The sequence below is a fragment of the Salmo trutta genome, chromosome 4, assembly GCF_901001165.1.
Source record: "Salmo trutta chromosome 4, fSalTru1.1, whole genome shotgun sequence".
Lineage (NCBI taxonomy): Eukaryota > Metazoa > Chordata > Actinopteri > Salmoniformes > Salmonidae > Salmo > Salmo trutta.
This window is the reverse complement of record NC_042960.1, coordinates 4,659,416-4,680,701: the sequence shown is the minus strand read 5'-3', so window position 1 is coordinate 4,680,701 and position 21,286 is coordinate 4,659,416. Positions and strand designations below refer to the sequence as shown.

General features: G+C 42.5%; 1 protein-coding gene across 2 annotated transcripts; it reads right to left on the bottom strand.

The window, feature by feature from the left end:
* Positions 1-5,841: 5,841 nt before the first annotated feature.
* On the bottom strand, positions 5,842-20,523 carry LOC115191703 (uncharacterized). 2 transcript variants are annotated; one of them, XM_029749549.1, is made up of 20 exons: positions 20,450-20,523; positions 19,470-19,859; positions 17,609-19,304; positions 17,112-17,378; positions 16,744-16,857; positions 16,100-16,528; positions 14,929-15,354; positions 14,414-14,621; positions 12,980-13,212; positions 12,233-12,670; positions 11,484-11,924; positions 10,741-11,178; positions 10,218-10,484; positions 9,842-10,099; positions 9,487-9,732; positions 8,919-9,176; positions 8,295-8,672; positions 7,941-8,210; positions 7,732-7,815; positions 5,842-7,580 (listed from the first exon to the last, which is right to left on the bottom strand). In XM_029749549.1, exons 2-20 carry the CDS (start codon positions 19,804-19,806, stop codon positions 7,514-7,516), a joined length of 6,855 nt encoding a protein of 2,284 aa, XP_029605409.1. In that variant the 5' UTR covers positions 19,807-19,859; positions 20,450-20,523; the 3' UTR covers positions 5,842-7,513. The 2 variants fall into 2 exon arrangements, with proteins under 2 accessions (XP_029605409.1, XP_029605410.1); XM_029749550.1 differs by lacking the exon at positions 14,414-14,621 and having other exon boundaries at positions 12,980-13,408.
* Between the last annotated feature and the right edge of the window lie 763 nt (positions 20,524-21,286).

Below are 21,286 nucleotides of genomic sequence, written 5' to 3'. Positions count from 1 at the left end.
GTTAGGATTAGGAGCTAGTTTAAAGAGTTAAGGTTAGGGGTTAGGGGAAGGGTTAGCTAACATGTTAACTAGTTGCAAAATTGCTAATTAGTTAGTCATCTTTGATGAGATTCGAAAACACAACCTTTGGATTGCAAAATGTGTGCATATTTTTCAAACATGGGTTTTTACAAAGTTTTTACAAAGTGCATGACAAGCCATTCCATCAGAAATTCAGAACGTATCTGACAGCTAGATATACCTACTTATATTATGGAAGCTAATAGATTACATTTAGTTAAAATATGAGACATAATAATTGTAATCAGAAGATAATATTAACATGTAAATATTATTGGTAACAGAATAAATATCAGAAGAATAACTGCAGATTAAATAATGCTGTAATTGAAAATCGTACAGCGAATGTAGGCTACTGCCATTTAATTTAAGAGCTAGAATTGATTTTTTTGAGTACTTGCCTTTCATCCAAGAGGTTATAGGTTCAAAACTCAACGATGCTGCTTTAGGTGATAAACATTGATGACAGAATCCGAAGATAAGTGTAACGAATGTTAAGAAGTCTGTGGCTCTGGCGTAAGGATCTCACCCCCAAAGCACAGCGTTGTAGGTTCGAAACCAGTGCTCGCTCTCTATCCTGGTTGCCTTAAAGCTGAGCAAGTAAAGGCTGCCGGGGATAAAGGCTGCTGGGGGTAAAGGCTGCTGGAGTAAAGGCTGCTGGGTGTAAAGGCTGCTGGGGTTAAAGGATGCTGGGGTTAAAGGATGCTGGGTGTAAAGGCTGCTGGGGGTAAAAGGTGCTGGGGGTAAAGGCTGCTGGGGATAAAGGCTGCTGGGGATAAAAGGTTGCTGGGGATAAAGGCTGCTGGGGGTAAAGGCTGCTGGGGGTAAAGGCTGCTGGGGTTAAAGGCTGCTTGGGGTAAAGGCTGCTGGGGAATAAAGGCTGCTTGGGGATGAAAGCTGCTGGGGTATTAGGCTTCTGGGCGTAAAGGCTGCTGGGTGTAAAGGCTGATGGGGGTAAAGGCTGCTGGGGGTAAAGGCTGCTGGGGTTAAAGGCTGCTTGGGGTAAGGGCTGCTGGGGCTAAAGGCTACTTGGGGGTGAAAGCTGCTGGGGATAAAGGCTTCTGGGCGTAAAGGCTGCTGGGTGTAAAGGCTGCTGGGGGGTAAAGGCTGCTGGGGGAGAAAGACTGCTTGAGGGTAAAGGCTGCTTGGGGGTAAAGGCTGCTGGGGTTAAAGGCTACTGGGGTTAAAGGCTGCTGGGGATAAAGTCTGCTGTGGGGTTAAAGGCTGCTTGGGGTAAAGGCTGCTGGGGTTAAAGGCTGCTGTGGGGTTAAAGGCTGCTGGTTATAAAGGCTACTGGGGGTAAAGGCTACTGGGGATGAAGGCTGCTGGGGATAAAGGCTGCTGTGGGGTTAAAGGCTGCTGGGAATAAAGGCTGCTTGGGGTAAAGGCTGCTGGGGGTAAAGGCTGCTGGGGGTAAAGGCTGCTTGGGAGTAAAGGTTGCTTGGGGGTAAAGGCTGCTGGGGTAAAGGCTGCTGGGGATAAAGGCTGCTGGGGATAAAGGCTGCTGGGGGTAAAGGCTGCTTGGGTTAAAGGCTGCTGGGGGTAAAGGCTGCTTGGGATAAAGGCTGCTTGGCGGGAAAAGGCTGCTGGGGGTAAAGGCTGCTGTGGGGTTAAAGGCTGCTGGGGTTAAAGGCTGCTGGGGATAAAGGCTGCTGTGGGTAAAGGCTGCTGTGGGGTTAAAGGCTGCTGGGAATAAAGGCTGCTTGGGCTAAAGGCTGCTTGGAATAAAAGGCTGATTGGAGGTAAAGGCTGCTGGGGGTAAAGGCTGCTGGGGGTAAAGTCTGCTTGAGGTAAAGGCTGCTGGGAGTAGCTGTGACACGTAAGATGGCTGGAGGGTTGTGCCTTGTTGGCCGGAAGGAAGCGATAAGTGGTTCATCCTGGGATTCCCCCCGACGGATATGGAACAGTAACCAGCAGTGGTTATGAAGGAAAAAGTAGAGACAGGATTAACCGGAGAAGGAACCCAATGCTTCTATCACCATCAGGTTAGTGCTACCAAAATCACATTGACCACTCCAGGCTTGAATCTGTCAAAAAGAATAAGCTAAAGACTTCGACCAACAGCGGCCCCTAGCTGGAGAGTGAGTCATAGCCTCAGGATTCTGTCTGTGGGCTTAATAAAGAAAGGAGTTGGTCAAGGCTCTAGAGCATGGGTGTCAAATATTTGGCCAGACAATACCAAATTACTACTGGAGCTGGCCCGCCGGTATTATACAGCGCATTCACCGCTAATACTACGAATCCCATAATGCTCTGCTGTTGTTTTCGCGCGCCAATCAGGACAGGACCCAGAAACGCCCTCTCCTCTGTGACAGTAGTCATAGCAACATAGACGCTACAACTGAATCCTACAGACGAAGAACCGTATATGTGACATTTTTCAAAAAAAAAGCTCTCGTGGAATAACCGTTTATGTGCACCACTCAGAATGTACGGATAAGCGCACAACTTTTCTGTTGCTGATGAAAATCGCCGAAATGTGGGAAAGAAACGTAAAACAAAACTAAAAGAATGGAAAGACAGGCAAAGGAAGATCTTACGGAATGCGGGAAAACCCTATACAAATCGTAAGGGTCAAGAAAAAACTGAAAAGCTGTCCAAAAGAGGTATGTGGAAGAACCGTATATCAAACAATCAAGCTAGCTAGCTATAGAGTACAGTAACTAACATGTATGTTCTGGGTTGTCTAATTTGTAACTATAGAGAAAACATATTAGCTAAAGTTCGTTGACTACTAATTTATACACTATCGTTACAAATGTTATTGCTAGATTATAGAAGAAACATAGCTAGCTACTTTTTGTCCATCCACCGGATGATTCGACATGGCTACAGTAGCTAGCTAGTTATATGTAACGTTACACTGTATCCTGCAGGGAAGAGCGTGTTCCACGACGTGCAGAAAGGATTGTGGAAAGTTGACTGATGAGCGCAAGCTTCATCTGTTCAACAGTTTCTACACTGTCCCATTCGAGAAACAACAAGCGTTGATTCTCTCCGGCTTAGAACAGGTTAGAAATAGGACAAAACTCCTATTATAATAGCTATATTGAACACTTGCATAGTTTAACTTTGACAGTAAGGATACGTACATTAACGTTAACTCTAAAAGTGCAGTGTTACACAATGGTGCAATACAAACTCATTCTGTGTATAGGTTGGGAGTGTGTGAAAGATGGGGGTCCTGATCAAGCAATACCCTGAATGTGCTACAGTATATGTTTTACTATCAATAAATGTATATGTTCTACAAAGAGAAGAATACCACATCATCTGCAAAATTCTGGGTTTATAGGGACATTTTCAAACAGCAGTCTCAATTTCGGCCAACCCAGGAGTGACACCTGTGGCAAATGTGACGCATTCTTCACTAAGATGTCAGCAGCAACATCTGAAGAGGAGAAGAGGAAGATTGCAGTTGAAAGTGAGTTGCACCATCGAAAAGCCGAAAAGGCCTACACACAGCTTCAAAGTGACACTGAGTGGGCTAAAGCCAATGCTGACTGCCATGTCATTTCTGTGGATCTATAGGGGGTGATGTACACCCCTAATCTGACCCACTCCAATGTCTACTATCAGCGGCAGCTGTCAAATTTTAACCTTTGCATCCAGGAACTTGGAAAAGAAGATCCTGCATACATGTGTGTTTGGCATGAGGGGATTGCACACCGAGGGTCCATTGAGGTAGCAAGCTGCATATTGAAGTGGGTGAAGACAAAATTCACGCCACTCACCAAACCAGAGGTGCACAAGTTGATCATCTTCAGTGACAGATGCTGTGGGCAGAATAACAACTGGCGGATGCTCAATCTGATGTCGATGCTCGTCTCTATGGGTTACTTTACCCAAGTTGAGCAGAAGCTCATGGTCTCTGGTCATTCTTTTCTTCCTTGTGATCAATCTTTTGCCACCATCGAGAAGAGAGGCAAGGAGTCAGTCCTTCATACACCTGATGATGTTTCAAAGATGATACTTGAAGCACAACCAGCGAAACCATTCAAGGTGATGAGGATGCAATGTGAAGACTTCAGGCACCTTCCAGATTCTGTCCTCAAGCGACCAGCTGGACTACAGATCACCTCAGTGAGGTGGTTAAAAGTCACAGGTATTGCACAGAAAATAGTTTACTAACATCCCATCAACATGCAACATGTTGTTCTAACAATAAAATATCCTAATGATTCCCTTTTTTTATTCATTACAATATACAGTACATCTCTCTGTCACCACATTTAGCATTAACTCTAAGCAGTTAACTTATTTACTGCTGTCACCTCAGTACAGAAGGACATTTCTTGCCTTTAGCATGGGTTTAACGCAATTCAAAACTTAATTGCTGATCATAGTGTTAAACGCAAAGAGAATGGTTTTCTGAACGTTTTGTAATATTGACCTTAGGGACCTGCATAATGGACATGCATATTGGCACATCACATTGATCCATATTTGATATGTACAAGTTGTGCTTCTTTTGATTGAATTAATTTAATTGTATTCTATTTTTGTAGTTATTCTATGGTATGTTCACATCGAGGGCTTCATTTTAAATGAGACTAAGATTTCATGACTCAACTTTTAAGAAAAGTCATCAGTGCTAAAGTTGATAGACCACCTTTAAATGAACCTCCATACAAATTAATTAACTACATATTGCATTTAAGTTATTTACATGAAGGGCATCTGTACTTGAAAGTACTTAAAACATCATATCAGCTGTTAAAAAAGGACATCTTACAAGTGTCATGCAAAATGTCACATATACTGTTCTTCCACAAACTGAAATCATCGCTGGAGATATACTGTTCTTCCACATTCTAAAAATTAAAACAGCAATAAAATAAGTATTTTTTGAAATAACAAAAAAATATCAATTGTTGTTGGAAGATATGAGTATGGTGAATTATTTGTCAACCATAAAACACCAAATGTGGTACACACAATTAATAATATAAAAATAACTGATTATCTTAAAATGGAAAAATTGTCACATATATGGTTCTTCGTCTGTAGGATTCATGTCAGCGCGCTATCCCTTCCCAAAAATGGCGAAAATGGGCACATCAGATTAGATCAGTGTGCAATAATTAACGTTTTCTTTGTGCACTTTTTCTTGCTACAAGGCATGGGCTTGAATGGTTGATTGATTTATTATCATTTTATTTGTAAAATTATTAGCCAGTGGAAAAAGTTTATTTTGGTATTTAAATCAGAAGGCTGCAAATAGAAGAGGCATACGATTTTTATTTAAATTTTATTTATTTAATAAATGAATGCCATTGATGTGTTTTTTCATTTGAAATTCGATTTTGCATGTCTCCACTATTAAATTATATATTGTATGGTAATAAGCGATGCTTGTTCCATATTCAATGTTAAAGCAAAACTTGTTTGGGTCCATATTAAAAGGTTCATTTGTTCAATGTTGGCCCGCGACTTTGTTCAGGTTTTACATTTTGGCCCACTGGGTATTTGAGTTTGACACCCCTGGTCTAGAGCATTGTGAAGGTTCTAACTGCAGTCAAGGCTCTCTGAAGCATGGTTGTAGGTTCCAACCCCAGTCAAGGCTCTCTGAAGCATGGTTGTAGGTTCCAACCCCAGTCAAGGCTCTCTGAATCAACCCCGTCTGCTGGTCCATAGTGCTAAGCTCTCAACTTAAATTCTCATGAAAATAAATACACATGGGATGGGATCGCTTTAATACCAGCATTAACTCGAAAAAGATTATTTAGGATTTACTAGTAATGATTTCAACCTGAAGAGAACACAGTCAAAAACCAATCATGGGCCTCAAGGTACATTTATTAAAAACACAAAATATTCATGTATTATTTCTTATAGTTTGTTTTGATATGAGAAAGGCTTGTACTAGTCTCATGTAGCCATACCTCCAAAATCACATTGTTGTCATGCCTCCTTTGGAGGTCTGGAGAATTTTGTATCAGCCAAAACAGTTAGAATGGTTTGCTGGGTTCCAGCAGCTACATTTTGATTGGATGTTATATTTTAAGAAACCTCCCCCACATGCCCCTAAAAAGGAAGCTGCGTGTAATGTTCTTCACAAGTCGATGAAGGTATTACAACTGCTCTACTAAATACATTTTGTTATGGTGTGTGTACATAAAGGCTATGTTATACCTCAGCAACTTCCTGGGCATCCTCTCACACTGTTGCTCCTACGGCACTAGTGGGCACCTTCAGTGCTCGCCCAAAGCAAGGCAATTGATTGGTTTGACGTGTTGCGAGGCATCAATGGTTTCCACCACACTTGTAGTTACTTTCTGCCATGGACTTCACCAGGGCTGCGATCAGTATGTTTTTACGTTCTGAAAAGGTTAAATTGTACGGAAACGGTGCTGTACTGAACAACCAGTTGAAAAATGGGGAAGGGTTGGGTTGTGGGTTGGAGAATGCTGTCAAGCATGGCCACTGCCCTTTAAAAATAAAAATACGTCACTCATTGCTTCAAGCCACACCTCGCCACACCCACCAAACGTACCTCGAAGTCTGTTCAAGAACATTTTGGGGAAACGTGTCATTCAGTACAAACCGTTGCACAACGTAGCAAACGTTCAAGCGAACTCAACACACCTCTTGCTTCCTGAATAGGGAAGCTTGGTTCTCAACAAGGCTAGCCTGAGTAACACAATACCATGCAGTTGACCTGCAACAAAACACTCATGTATTAAGTCTCCCACTGCAACTGTAGAACACATTCACATCCACCTGATAAATACTACACTATAGAAATGCATATACAATCTATTCCTTCTGAAGGAATTTCACAAATTGACTGATCACAAAAATCATCAAGTTAAGTAAAGCTCCAAAAACGTTATACTACACGTTCCTGTGTTTTTAAGAACCATGTAAGAGGTCAATAAAACTACACATTCCTATCCATTACACTCAGAACATTCCAGAGTTCTGGAGTCTCGACTATTTTTACAATACCTTAGTCCCAAAATCACTTGCCGTTCGTCTGACACGATGATGAGGTCAGCTAAAAACTAAGGGGATGTGGCTGACATGCAAATCAATATTTAAGAATTGGTTAAAATTAGGTTACAGTTAGGGTCAAGGTTGATGGGATGCTGGTCAGAAAAGTCCCTCTAGTCTCACCCTGCCGAGGCTTCGTAGCTACTACACCCATCTCCAACATCCATCTTCTCTTGCTCAACATCCATCTTCTCTTCCTCAACATCCATCTTCTCTTCCTCAACATCCATCTTCTCTTCCTCAACATCCATCTTCTCTTCCTCAACATCCATCTTCTCTTGCTCAACATCCATCTTCTCTTCCTCAACATCCATCTTCTCTTCCTCAACATCCATCTTCTCTTCCTCAACATCCATCTTCTCTTCCTCAACATCCATCTTCTCTTCCTCAACATCCATCTTCTCTTCCTCAACATCCATCTTCTCTTCCTGTGTCTGGACTTGGACCTGATGCTGCTTCACCAGATCTCAAACCTCTTGTCTGTCAGGAACGGACTTCTGTCGTTGATTCTGTTGTTGAAGAGCCTGTAGAGAAGAGCACTATCATCATCATCATCATCACTATTATTATTTTTAGAACATTAAACTACAGATCACCATCATTAAATAGTTGCACCCAGAAAAAGAGACCATATGATCTCACGTGTACAGACAAACTGACATCACACACACTCACCGTACGGTGCATATTGAAGTGTTGGTAGAGACCAATTGGAGTATTCTGTCGGTCAGAGCATCAGTGATGTCATTGTGACTCAGGCTACAATACAGAGACAGGAAGAGAATGAAGGATCAGACATTTGTCATGTAGTCACATGGACACACACACACACACACACACACACACACACACACACACACACACACAGAGTGAAACCCACTCACTCCAGGACTTCAACTTTGTGTAGGTGTGTGAGCAGGGGCTGTAGATGGCAGTCTGTGAGTTGGCAGTGGCTGAGGTCCAGTTCTGACAGCCCCTCTGAGTGTTCCAGAACCAGGGCCAGAGATCCACAGGCCTTCTGGTTCAGCCTGGTCTTACTGAGGTCCAGCTCCCCATCCAGGGCTCTGCACAGGGACTCTGCGTGCTTCAGAACCCCCTCTTCAATCCCTTCACACACATGGTCCAGCAGCTGAAGTAGCAGAGCTTTGCTGAGACTGAGGGAACAATAACCAGAGATAACATTATGAGACAGCTCTAACTCCTACTTTTATAAACTAGTTTGTCCTTGTGTGTCTAACCTCAGCTTGACAATACGCAAGATGGGAAGCAGCTCTCTCAGTGCTCCGTCCTCCACCTCACAGTCTTTTAGGATGAGCTGCACCTGGGGCTGGGGTCGGTTCCAGGTCGGGTTCTGAACCAGCCGTGTGCTGTGTTGGCTCTGCTTCAGAACAGAGTTTATGGCCCTACAGTGGTCAGTGGTCAGACACAGCGCCTCCCCCTGGTCGTGAGCTGACAGGTCCACAGCGGAGGAGCAGGAGAAGTCCAACCTGTGCTGCAGAGCCCTGAGCAGCTCTGCTGCTGTTGTTGTTATCGTTGGTGGTGGTGATAGTGCCCCCTGTAGGATCTGAGAGGCAGTGCAGGAGTGGAGGAAACTCAGCAACAGCTTCCTGTCAACACTACAGCAGGAGAGAGAGAGACAGAGACAGGCTTATTTACACACCAGCACACAATAAAACACTGATAAAACACACTACAACTCTGTTTATCATGTCAACTCCCATGTGTTCCCTTTCAATTCCACCCCTGAGGGTAAGGTAAGTGCATTACACTAAGGTTAGGGTTAGTGGTTAAAATCAGAGTCAGACAGTGTAAAGCACCATAGTTCTATCCATTCTAAAATGGTCAAAGAGTGCCAACTAAACCTGAGTTGGGAGACTCTGTCCAGAAGAGGCAGGATGCTCTCTATCTCCCCCGGTGGTATGGAGGTCCACAGCAGGTTGACTTTGACTTGGTGGCTGTGCTGCAGGGTGAAACACAGAGCAGTACAGTCCACTCTGTCCAGCTCTCTGCTGTTCAGGTTGATCCAATGGTCTGAAGACCTCAACAAACTGGACACACAGTCACTGTCTCTACTGTCATAGATCTGTCTGATGGTGGACTTCACAAAGCTGGAACTGAGCCTTCAGAAAGAAGATTGGATGTAGAATGGATTGTCATGGTTATGTTAAGGTTTTAAAAAGGACAACTCACATAGCAACAACTAGCTGGGTAGAACATTAACAGTCTATCAACATCAATAACAATATCAATAAATAAAGATCAAACAACTATTGCATATAACCCTAATGATAATACAGGGTAAGTCGCTCTGGATAAGAGCGTCTGCTAAATGACGTAAATGTAAATGTAACTCAAAACAATGTCACTGGGTAAAATATTTGTGTTATTCTTTCTAAAAAAGTATTTAAATAGAAAATGAAGTTCAGTCACCTCTTGAATATAACCCTTCCCAGAAAGGGGAGAAGATCTGAGATGTTCTTCTCTAGAAGCCTGTTCTTCCTGAGGTCCACTGTGATGTTGTGGGTTGAATGCTGCAGCAGAGAGAGAAGCACGTCCCAGTCCAGCCTGCAGGAGGTCAGGTCTCCACCAACCTTCTCCAGGAACCACTGAGTCAAGTCCATGTCCTGAGCTTCATACACAAATACAGCCAGCTGCTGCAGAGTGTCTGAGTTCAGTCTAGGAGGTTGGAACATATAGGCAGTCAGAAATGAACACAGATATAAATAAAAACACAAGTATAAGTTCTACCTATTTCTACTTTAATAAACATCAGCTTCAAACTGACCTGAGTGTGAGAGGGTCCTGGTGACACAGCAGTGTGATGAGAGAGTGACCCTGGATCCAGAAGTCAGTCAGGTCCAGACACTGCACCCTCCAGAGTCTCAGCAGGGACGCCACACTACTCAGAGCTCTGGATAACACTCTCTCTGGTGGCTGGCTGCTCTTCAGGACCAGGGAGAGTTCTGGGACAGTCAGTGGAGGACCCCCTCTCCCTGTCCTCCTAGCCGGTCTGGCCAGTCTCACTGCCATGCCCACATTCAGCCTGGAATGAAAAAACCTAACTCAAGCCACTTTTAAACAGAGAAACCTTCTCAGATAAAATGCTCAATAAGAAATCAAACTAATTAATAGACCTGTAAAATCTAGCTTACAAAACATACCTGAGCTTGTGTAGCTGTGACACATGTGTGAAGAGAAGCGAGGCTCCTATCAGAGAGATCTGGCTGGGGGTGAGAGTGAGGTCCACTCTGGAGGCACAGAGGCCTAGGACTCTCCCCACAGACCTGCATGTTTTCCTGGGTAACTGTCCTCCCAGTGACATGGTGGAGCCCAAGGCCTGGAGGAGAGAGGCCAACTGCTGGGCATCCTCTCTGGACCTCACAGGGATGGATTCACACACACGCTGGAAGAACCTGTCAGAATCACAGCTGAAACAGCAAAACATGAGGGACACATGAAATCAAACGACATTTAGAATACATGAATATTGAACTGTCATATGGAAAAGTAAAACCATGTGATGTTACAGAGAAAGTTCCATAATATGCCATGACATAATGTGATCTGAGTTTTATAGATCAGGTATTCTGAGTAAACATTGAGGTTTCATGTTACAAGATTTCATGAAGACACATCACTATTAGCATCACATAATCACTAACCACCACACATGTTCAGACTCACCTCAGCTGTGAGATGTAGGGCAGACACTGAAGGAAACTCCTCACTTCACCCTCTTCATCTGACCAGCCTTCCAGCTCTACTGGTTTCTTCTCTGGTTGGAGTTTCAGCACTTCTAGGAGGAGGGAGACCTTTCTCTCTGAGAGGTCTATGTACCAGACTGGAGCTGACTGGTAAACTGGCTGTAATGCTGGAAGGACACTCCTGCCTGTTTGAGTCTCATAGTCCTTCACATGTGAGTACAGATCCAGCAGGAAATCACATTGAAACCACTTATGGTCATCATCCCAGTCACAGAGAGGGAAAGTTCTGTAAGTACACACTGATGATAGCAGCTTCAGTGTCTTCTCTCCTGACTGCTCCTCCCACTCTGCTGCTTGAGACAGGAGACCCACCAGGAACTTGATCAGCTTTGAGTTATCAGACCACGATGGATAGAAACTGCAACAAGGACAGTAACAGCTGATTCAGACATGGATGGACACATGAAACCAGTCATCACTAAAAAATATATGAGTAGTTATACATTTACATAATGTGCTTTTGTTTTATGAAAAAATATATAATTTTAGAGAAATTCAAAATATCTGTATGACATTTCTTAATGCAACATGTTCATTCAGGATATCTGAGGATAAATGTAACCAGATTCACCAACATTTGAACTTTTATATTTACCAGGTTTCTAAAAGACAGTAACCAATAGCATCACATAATCACTAACCACCACACATGTTCAGACTCACCTGAGCTGTGAGATGTAGGGCAGACACTGAAGGAAACTCCTCACTTCACTCTCTTCATCTGACCAGTCCCACAGCTCTACTGGTTTCTTCTCTGGTTGGAGTTTCAGCACTTCTAGGAGGAGGGAGACCTTTCTCTTTCTGAGGTCTATGGACCAGACTGGAGCAGCTGACTGGTAAACTGGCTGTAATGCTGGAAGGACACTCCTGCCTGTTTGAGTCTCATTGTCCTTCACATGTGAACACAGATCCAGCAGGAAATCACATTGAAACCACTTATCATAATCATCCCTGTCATAGAGAGGGAAAGTGCTGTAAGTACACACTGATGATAGCAGCTTCAGTGTCTTCTCTCCTGACTGCTCCTCCCACTCTGCTGCTTGAGACAGGAGATCCACCAGGAACTTGATCGGATTTGAGTTATCAGACCACGATGGATAGAAACTGCAACAAGGACAGTAACAGCTGATTCAGACATGGATGGACACATGAAACCAGTCATCGCTAAAAGATATATGAAGTAGTTATACATTTACATAATGTGCTTTTGTTTTATGAAAAAATATATAATCTTAGAGAAATTAAAAATATCTACATGAGACATTTCTTAATGCAACATGTTCATTCAGGAAATCTGAGGATAAATGTTACCAGATTCACCAACATTTGAACTTTTCTATTTACCAGGTTTCTAAAAGACAGTAACCAATAGCATCACATAATCACTAACCACCACACATGTTCAGACTCACCTCAGCTGTGAGATGTAGGGCAGACACTGAAGGAAACTCCTCACTTCACTCTCTTCATCTGACCAGCCTTCCAGCTCTACTGGTTTCTTCTCTGGTTGGAGTTTCAGCACTTCTAGGAGGAGGGAGACCTTTCTCTCTGAGAGGTCTATGGACCAGACTGCAGGAGCTGACTGGTAAATTGGCTGTAATGCTGGAAGGACACTCCTGCCTGTTTGAGTCTCATAGTCCTTCACATGTGAGCACAGTTGCAGCAGGAAATCACATTGAAACCACTTATAAACATCCCTGTCATAGAGAGGGAAAGTTCTGTAAGTACACACTGATGATAGCAGCTTCAGTGTCTTCTCTCCTGGCTGCTCCTCCCACTCTGCTGCTTGAGACAGGAGACCCACCAGGAACTTGATCGGCTTTGAGTTATCAGACCACGATGGATAGAAACTGCAACAAGGACAGTAACAGCTGATTCAGACATGGATGGACACATGAAACCAGTCATCGCTAAAAGATATATGAAGTAGTTATACATTTACATAATGTGCTTTTGTTTTATGAAAAAAATATAGAATTTTTGAGAAATTAAAAATATCTATGTGTGACATTTCTTAATGCAACATGTTCATTCAGGATATCTGAGGATAAATGTTACCAGATTCACCAACATTTGAACTTTTATATTTACCAGGTTTCTAAAAGACAGTAACCAATAGCATCACATAATCACTAACCACCACACATGTTCAGACTCACCTCAGCTGTGAGATGTAGAGCAGACACTGAAGGAAACTCCTCACTTCACCCTCTTCATCTGACCAGTCACGTAGCTCTACTGGTTTCTTCTCTGGTTGGAGTTTCAGCACTTCTAGGAGGAGGGAGACCTTTCTCTTTCTGAGGTCTATGGACCAGACTGGAGCAGCTGACTGGTAAACTGGCTGTAATGCTGGAAGGACACTCCTGCCTGTTTGAGTCTCATAGTCCTTCACATGTGAGTACAGATCCAGCAGGAAATCACATTTCTGATCGTGATAAACTTTAGACAATGAAAACACATTCTCTACAGTTGTTTGTATGGTTTCTCTCTCATGGAGGGCTGCTTGAAGACACAGATTCAGTAGGAATGTCTTCTCTCTTTTTCTCCACTCTTCAGGGGATCCGATCTGATATTGTGGTGAAGTAAAACTGCATGAAGAGTTTCACAACAAATAGATGAATATGTGTGAGATATAATATGCATTACCGATGGTCACATTACGGTGGGTAAAATAACATGACTCTCTTTCTAAACTCATCATCCACTTCAATCGTTCCTTATAATCATGACCACAAAGTAAGACTGCATCTTTTCAAAACAGTATGTGTATGTTTAGCATATTAGGTTGTTACGAACAAACTTCCTTTTTTAAAATGGGGAATACAGGGACAGACAACAATTGTAACGTCTGCTTCCAGCTCACACTCTCAAACACATAGTCCCCTGAACGCAGCTCACTTTCCAGATCCCAATCACCTGAATTCTGATCACCTGTTCACACACCTGTATGTCATTTACACACACTATTTAGTTCAGTTCATTGCACCCCATCATTGTGAGGTATTGTTTGTTTCTGTACACATTCTATTTGGAGCGCTGTTTAGTTCCATATTAGTCCTCCCGTGTATCGTAGTTTTTGCCCATCCTCACTAACAATGTTTTTTTGGCCTATTCCCTGCCTGTATTTTTGCCTGTCAGATTTCCTGTCATCAACCTCTTGTCTGATCTCCCGGACTACGCTATTATCCTTTTTCCCTGCCTGTACTGTTACCTTTTTGGATTCCCTGTGTATGAACTTCTACCTGTCCTCCTGTGGTCCTTTACTAAATAAACAACTGCTGCGCCCTGCGCTTAAAACCAGCTCTCTGTCTCCCATCATACTCATTACAACAATCCTTCAACTGTACTGTTCAGACTCACCTCAGCTGTGAGATGTAGGGCAGACACTGAAGGAAACTCCTCACTTCACTCTCTTCATCTGACCAGTCCCACAGCTCTACTGGTTTCTTCTCTGGTTGGAGTTTCAGCACTTCTAGGAGGAGGGAGACCTTTCTCTTTCTGAGGTCTATGGACCAGACTGGAGCAGCTGACTGGTAAATTGGCTGTAATGCTGGAAGGACACTCCTGCCTGTTTGAGTCTCATACTCCTTCACATGTGAGTACAGATCCAGCAGGAAATCACATTGAAACCACTTATCATAATCATCCCAGTCACAGAGAGGGAAAGTTCTGTAAGTACACACTGATGATAGCAGCTTCAGTGTCTTCTCTCCTGACTGCTCCTCCCACTCTGCTGCTTGAGACAGGAGACCCACCAGGAACTTGATCAGCTTTGAGTTATCAGACCACGATGGATAGAAACTGCAACAAGGACAGTAACAGCTGATTCAGACATGGATGGACACATGAAACCAGTCATCACTAAAAAATATATGAGTAGTTATACATTTACATAATGTGCTTTTGTTTTATGAAAAAATAAATAATTTTTGAGAAATTAAAAATATCTATGTGTGACATTTCTTAATGCAACATGTTCATTCAGGATATCTGAGGATAAATGTTACCAGATTCACCAACATTTGAACTTTTCTATTTACCAGGTTTCTAAAAGACAGTAACCAATAGCATCACATAATCACTAACCACCACACATGTTCAGACTCACCTCAGCTGTGAGATGTAGAGCAGACACTGAAGGAAACTCCTCACTTCACTCTCTTCATCTGACCAGTCACGTAGCTCTACTGGTTTCTTCTCTGGTTGGAGTTTCAGCACTTCTAGGAGGAGGGAGACCTTTCTCTTTCTGAGGTCTATGTACCAGACTGGAGCTGACTGGTAAACTGGCTGTAATGCTGGAAGGACACTCCTGCCTGTTTGAGTCTCATAGTCCTTCACATGTGAGTACAGATCCAGCAGGAAATCACATTTCTGATCGTGATAAACTTTAGACAATGAAAACACATTCTCTACAGTTGTTTGTATGGTTTCTCTCTCATGGAGGGCTGCTTGAAGACACAGATTCAGTAGGAATGTCTTCTCTCTTTTTCTCCACTCTTCAGGGGATCCGATCTGATATTGTGGTGAAGTAAAACTGCATGAAGAGTTTCACAACAAATAGATGAATATGTGTGAGATATAATATGCATTACCGATGGTCACATTACGGTGGGTAAAATAACATGACTCTCTTTCTAAACTCATCATCCACTTCAATCGTTCCTTATAATCATGACCACAAAGTAAGACTGCATCTTTTCAAAACAGTATGTGTATGTTTAGCATATTAGGTTGTTACGAACAAACTTCCTTTTTTAAAATGGGGAATACAGGGACAGACAACAATTGTAACGTCTGCTTCCAGCTCACACTCTCAAACACATAGTCCCCTGAACGCAGCTCACTCTCCAGATCCCAATCACCTGAATTCTGATCACCTGTTCACACACCTGTATGTCATTTACACACACTATTTAGTTCAGTTCATTGCACCCCATCATTGTGAGGTATTGTTTGTTTTTGTACACATTCTATTCGGAGCGCTGTTTAGTTCCATATTAGTCCTCCCGTGTATCATAGTTTTTGGCCTATTCCCTGCCTGTATTTTTGCCTGTCAGATTTCCTGTCATCAACCTCTTGTCTGATCTCCCGGACTACGCTATTATCCTTTTTCCCTGCCTGTACTGTTACCTTTTTGGATTCCCTGTGTATGAACTTCTACCTGTCCTCCTGTGGTCCTTTACTAAATAAACAACTGCTGCGCCCTGCGCTTAAAACCAGCTCTCTGTCTCCCATCATACTCATTACAACAATCCTTCAACTGTACTGTTCAGACTCACCTCAGCTGTGAGATGTAGGGCAGACACTGAAGGAAACTCCTCACTTCACTCTCTTCATCTGGCCAGTCACGCAGCTCTACTGGTTTCTTCTCTGATTGGAGTTTCAGCACTTCTAGGAGGAGGGAGACCTTTCTCTCTGAGAGGTCTATGGACCAGACAGCAGGAGCTGACTGGTAAACTGGCTGTAATGCTGGAAGGACACTCCTGCCTGTTTGAGTCTCATAGTCCTTCACATGCGAGTACAGATCCAGCAGGAGATCCCATTTCCGATCGTGATAAACTTCAGACAGTGACAACACTTTCTCTACAGTTGTTTGTATGGTTTCTCTCTCATGGAGGGCTGCTTGAAGACACAGATTCAGTAGGAATGTCTTCTCTCTCTTTCTCCACTCTTCAGGGGATCCGATCTGATCCTGTGGTGGAGAAATCCTACACAAACAGTTTAACATTAAAGAGGTGAAGAAAGTGTTGGAGGGATGATATGAATTTCTAATTGTTACATTATAGTAGATAAAGTACAACTATCTCTCTACACTCATCATGCACTTGAATTGTTCCGTAGACTACAAAGTAAGATTGCATCTTTTCAAAACAGTATGTGTATACTTAGCATATTAGGCTAATGCAGAAAGCTACAAACAAACTCTGTGATATCTCTGTGATATAGTCCTGCTTGTAGACACAAATCTAGTAGGACTGCTTTCTCTTCTTTCTCTAGTTTTTCAGGGGATTCTCTCTGATCTGGTAGTGGGGTAAAACTGTGAACCATAAAGCATAAGAAAGTCTACATTTAGATACTGTAAATACAGGGAGAAAGTGACTGCCACTTTTACAGACTAAATACTGTTGCCATGTGTCTCTTGTTGTATTGTTGCAGTGACTTATTTGTCTAGATATTAACCTCTTGATATTGTTCCTATTTGCATTGACAACCTATGTTTTGAATTGACTTAAATTAATTAATAGTCACAAAGACATTGAATAAATACATACTGGCAGTGTAAACACTCACTTGAGTTTGTTGATATATGGTAAACACTTTAAAATGGTCTTGCTGAGAGTTTCACCGAGAAGAGGTCTCCGATCCCAGTGGAGACAGAGGTTAACCCTCTCTAGGCTCTGCTTCATCACTTCTTCTGCTCTCTCAAACACTCGTCTTTCACCCAGGAATGGAAGGCGCAACTCATTTCCACAGAGACCAAGTAAGCTGGTGAAGTCAATGTCTGCCTCACCGCTCAGCAAAGTTGTCCAGAGTTGACACAGCATTGAGGGGTCAGATCTATGATCAGAAAAGGGTTTTAAAATAGAGTATATTATAATTAAATTCGTCAAAAGTTTCAAAGTAGCATGAAACAGAGGTGTTTATAACTCAGTATCTGAGTGGAGGAGAATACAACATATAAATGTAAAAACTTTAGGATAAGGTTTGCCTTATCCTAATTTTTATTTCTTGACTAGTTAATTGGAAATAAGTTGGTGCATTAGATAACTAAATTACACAAATATTACCTGAGATATCGGACATTCTTCAGAGAGGCCAGTATCAGCCTTAGTCCTTGGTCTGACACAGTGCAGCTGTTCAGGTCCAAGTCAACCTTTCTCTCTGCAGACTGACTGATCATATAGGAGACTGCACAGCACTGGTGAGGATCAAGATGTTCTTCATCCAGGTCTAGATTGTAGTCCAGTTTGTCCAGAAGAAGCAAACAGGCCTCAGTAGACTGAGATTCATACAAGCACTGACATAAAAACAAAATATCTATCTCAAACTCAGGAGCACCACCTTCTGCATGATCTTGGTTTGTTTGAAGTGGAAGAAATGTGTTCACCACTTCCTTGAAGAACCAATCTGACGTCTTCTTCATCTGTTGAGCTGGAACTAGACCATTTACCAATCGAATATTCCTCTCATTCAGAAGCCCACACATGAAAGGAACCATGTGTTTTGTGTGTTTCCATTCTTCAGTCTGGCACTTCTGTAGAACCTCTCTGATTTTGTCTGGATTCTGTAAGAGCCAAAGGGCACCAAAGAACTCCTGCATTGTGTAATGGAGAAATGCAGAGTAAGTGTCCGATACTGTGGGCTCGACCATAATCATAAGCGCCCCCAAGAAAGAAAACTGGACACTGCTTACTTCGCAGCTCAGTTCTGTCAAGTTCATTGTTTTTTGCTGTGTCGCATCAAAAGCAATTTTTGCTAAAGACAATATTTTTTCTCTGTTTTCTATGAGACACTTGTCAAGATCATTCATCTGTTTGCCACTGTGTTTTAGGATGCCGTAACGGAGGATGTTGATGTACATCTTAGTTGTAGGCCATGGCTGCATAGAAGCCTCTGGGGTAGAATAATAAACGCAGGCAACCACCATCAATGCATACATCGGGACATGGCACAGACTGAACAACTCTAGGTTGTTTAACACACTGCTCAAGGAGTCATGGTTTGGCGTAGGGTTAGGCTCAGCGCTTAGCATCTTTGTTAAGTAAGCCCGGATGGACTCATTACTAAACCCTTTCACCTCCACTCGGAACGAGGGCCAGTCTGTCAGGAAGTCTCCTGATGGGACCTCTGGTCTGCATGTGATCACAATCTTTGCATCAGGGAGGAGGTCCTTGTCTACAAGTTTCTTTATTACTGAATGAAAGGAGAGGTCTGTGATTCCATCAAAAATGATGACAACATTTTCAGAGTTCTTCTTAATATCCTGTAACACTTCTTCTCTACTTTCTTCTGGCTCACTGTACATGTTAAAGAGAAGGTCCTCCAGTCTCATGGGATTCGTGCTGGGTGAAATGTCTCTCACATCAAAATAAAACATGTAATTTAGTTCTCTATGATCTTCCTCTGCCCAGAGGTTCAACATTTGATGGGCGACTGCTGTCTTTCCAATTCCAGGTTTTCCAACTAAGACTATCCTTCTCTTGGGTGTTTTAAGCAGGTCAGCCGGGGATGTTTCCTGTTTGGCCATGGGGATGAAGCTCTTTAGCTTTTTAGGGCGAGCTTTCTTGCATCTTTTGCTCTTCATTTTGATTTTAGAGAGAGATGAAGGCACGTCTGTATCTAACACAAGCGGAGTGTAAGAGAAAGTCACCTCCTTTCTACATCTCTCTGGTAGGAGACTACAGGTTTGTTTCCATGCACCCTCTGTGATCCTTCGAGCTTTACATTTCAGCTGTGACTGATATCTGTGACACGGGTTTGAACCTAAAATAATGATACAAAGGAAAAGAGAGAGTAAATGCACTGTGCCAACAGAAACCCTGTCCACCCGATGCACACAGTAAGCTAAATGAAACGCAACAAAAAAAATGTATACTATGTACTGGATACTAATTGTATAATATAATATATCACTAATATATCACTTGCCAACAAGGTAGTCTGTCATCTTTGGGTCTTCCTTGAAGGGGAAGCAGCTTATCCATTGCTGTAAATCAGCATTGTCTAAGGTCCTCTTCCTTGTGATGTCTAGAATCATCAGTAACTCGTAGCATGCAGCTTCTCCTTTGGCCGTGACCCAGTCCAGTACTTTTCTGGTTTGGTCAAAACGATCAACTTCTGCCTGAATTTTACTGACTTCCTCCTCCTGAAGAACCTTGCGCTGGAACAGGTTTTCCACAATGAGGGACAGATTCTGGAGCCTTTCAACAAGAAGTCTCCTTCCATTTTGAATGTACTCTAAAGCAGATTGCCTTGTACAAGCCATGTCACAGGGTGGGATTCTGCCCCATCACTGGTAAATCCCAACATGAAGGATATCTAGAAGATAGTATATAGTCAGTCAATAGTAGAACAGTCAAATAATGAGTAGGTTTATTTTTCTTTAAAAAATATTCTATTTTGAAAAAACATACACCAACTGAATGTCAATGTATCTATGACAATGGGTTAAAACAAGCTTATACTTGGGGTTCTGATTGGGTTCGACAAATGATGTATGACAGTTAAACTATGGTTATTGGGCATGTGTTAATCTCTGTTAACCCAGAAGTAAATCCCGCACTTGTGTTTACACATATTAGAAATGGAGAATTCCGGCAAAAACGATGATTAAAATAATCTATGTTTGATCATGAGTTGTTTTTTTTTTAATCATCTGTGTAGTGCTAGGGCAAAAACCAAAACGTACACCCAGGGGGGGCAGCAGGACCAACTCATGGAAAGAGCAGTTGTCTTTAATGTTTTTTGTACTGTGTATATGTTCCATGGGTATATAGTCACAAACTTGCCAAATAATTCGCATTTAATAGTAAAAAAAATAAATAGGTAACGTTAGTAGGACAAAGGCTGGGCACAGCACATCATGTGTTGGTTTCACAATCCGTTATTTATTGTTAGAAAAGCCTTACCTTGTCCCCAAAATCTTTCTCGCGTCGTATTGCAGTGAGCTCGTATAGCTTTAGCTATTTTTACTTTCACTTATACTTCCGCGTATAAAAACATTATTTGGGCGAGTTCAGACGCATGGAACGTGTTGGAACGTTCAGATAGAGATACCATGGAATAGCGTCGGCTCTAAGTTACTCATGTCGTCGACGTTTGGCTTCTAAACGTGGTGTTATTGTATCACTAAAACTGGGCGCTTTGGTTTTAAACGAATGCAGAGAAGAAAGGAGATAGGGGAGGTGAGTAGATAAAAGAGGTGAAGAGAGAAGGGGATGAGAGAGGAGAGGAAAGAGAGAGTAAAACAGTACCTGCCAGGGTTGACTTCACAAGTGCATAGCGTAGCACAATGTTTTGCAACGAAAACGAGCGTTTCTCAGGTTAGTCCCTCCCCGTTTCTGCTCGTTTATTTCCGTTTGGTTTTTAATGAATACACCCCAGTTTAAATCCGGAATGTGAGCGAACGGCCGAGTGAGCGTAGAACATCAAAACAACGTCCTAAAAAGCCCATCGATTTCAAGAGCTCGTCAAAACAAATCTCCATAGACAGTATATTAGGCCTACCCAGATATCCTGAAAGTGAGTTCTGAGCTGAATATTGCATTTAAATTGGACAATTATGTAATTACATGATAACATTAATATGTAGCCCAACTAAGACAACACCTAGGCTATGTGTAGGGTACCTGCCATAAGTATTCAGAAAAATGCATCCTTCCTCCTCTATGACAGATCCAGCCTCTCCAACCTAGTGTGTGTGTGTGTGTGTGTGTGTTGGGTACAGCAGAATACACATTTCCATC

Bases quoted from the DNA above. Each gene is read 5' to 3' on its own strand.
- LOC115191703 (XM_029749549.1), bottom strand. From the start codon at position 19,806: ATGGCTTGTACAAGGCAATCTGCTTTAGAGTACATTCAAAATGGAAGG. The intron at 14,622-14,928 runs GTGAGTCTGAAC...TCCTTGTTGCAG, and splicing joins CTCTACATCTCACAGCTGAG to TTTCTATCCATCGTGGTCTG. The intron at 9,733-9,841 runs GTCAGTTTGAAG...CCAACCTCCTAG, and splicing joins CAGGACCCTCTCACACTCAG to ACTGAACTCAGACACTCTGC.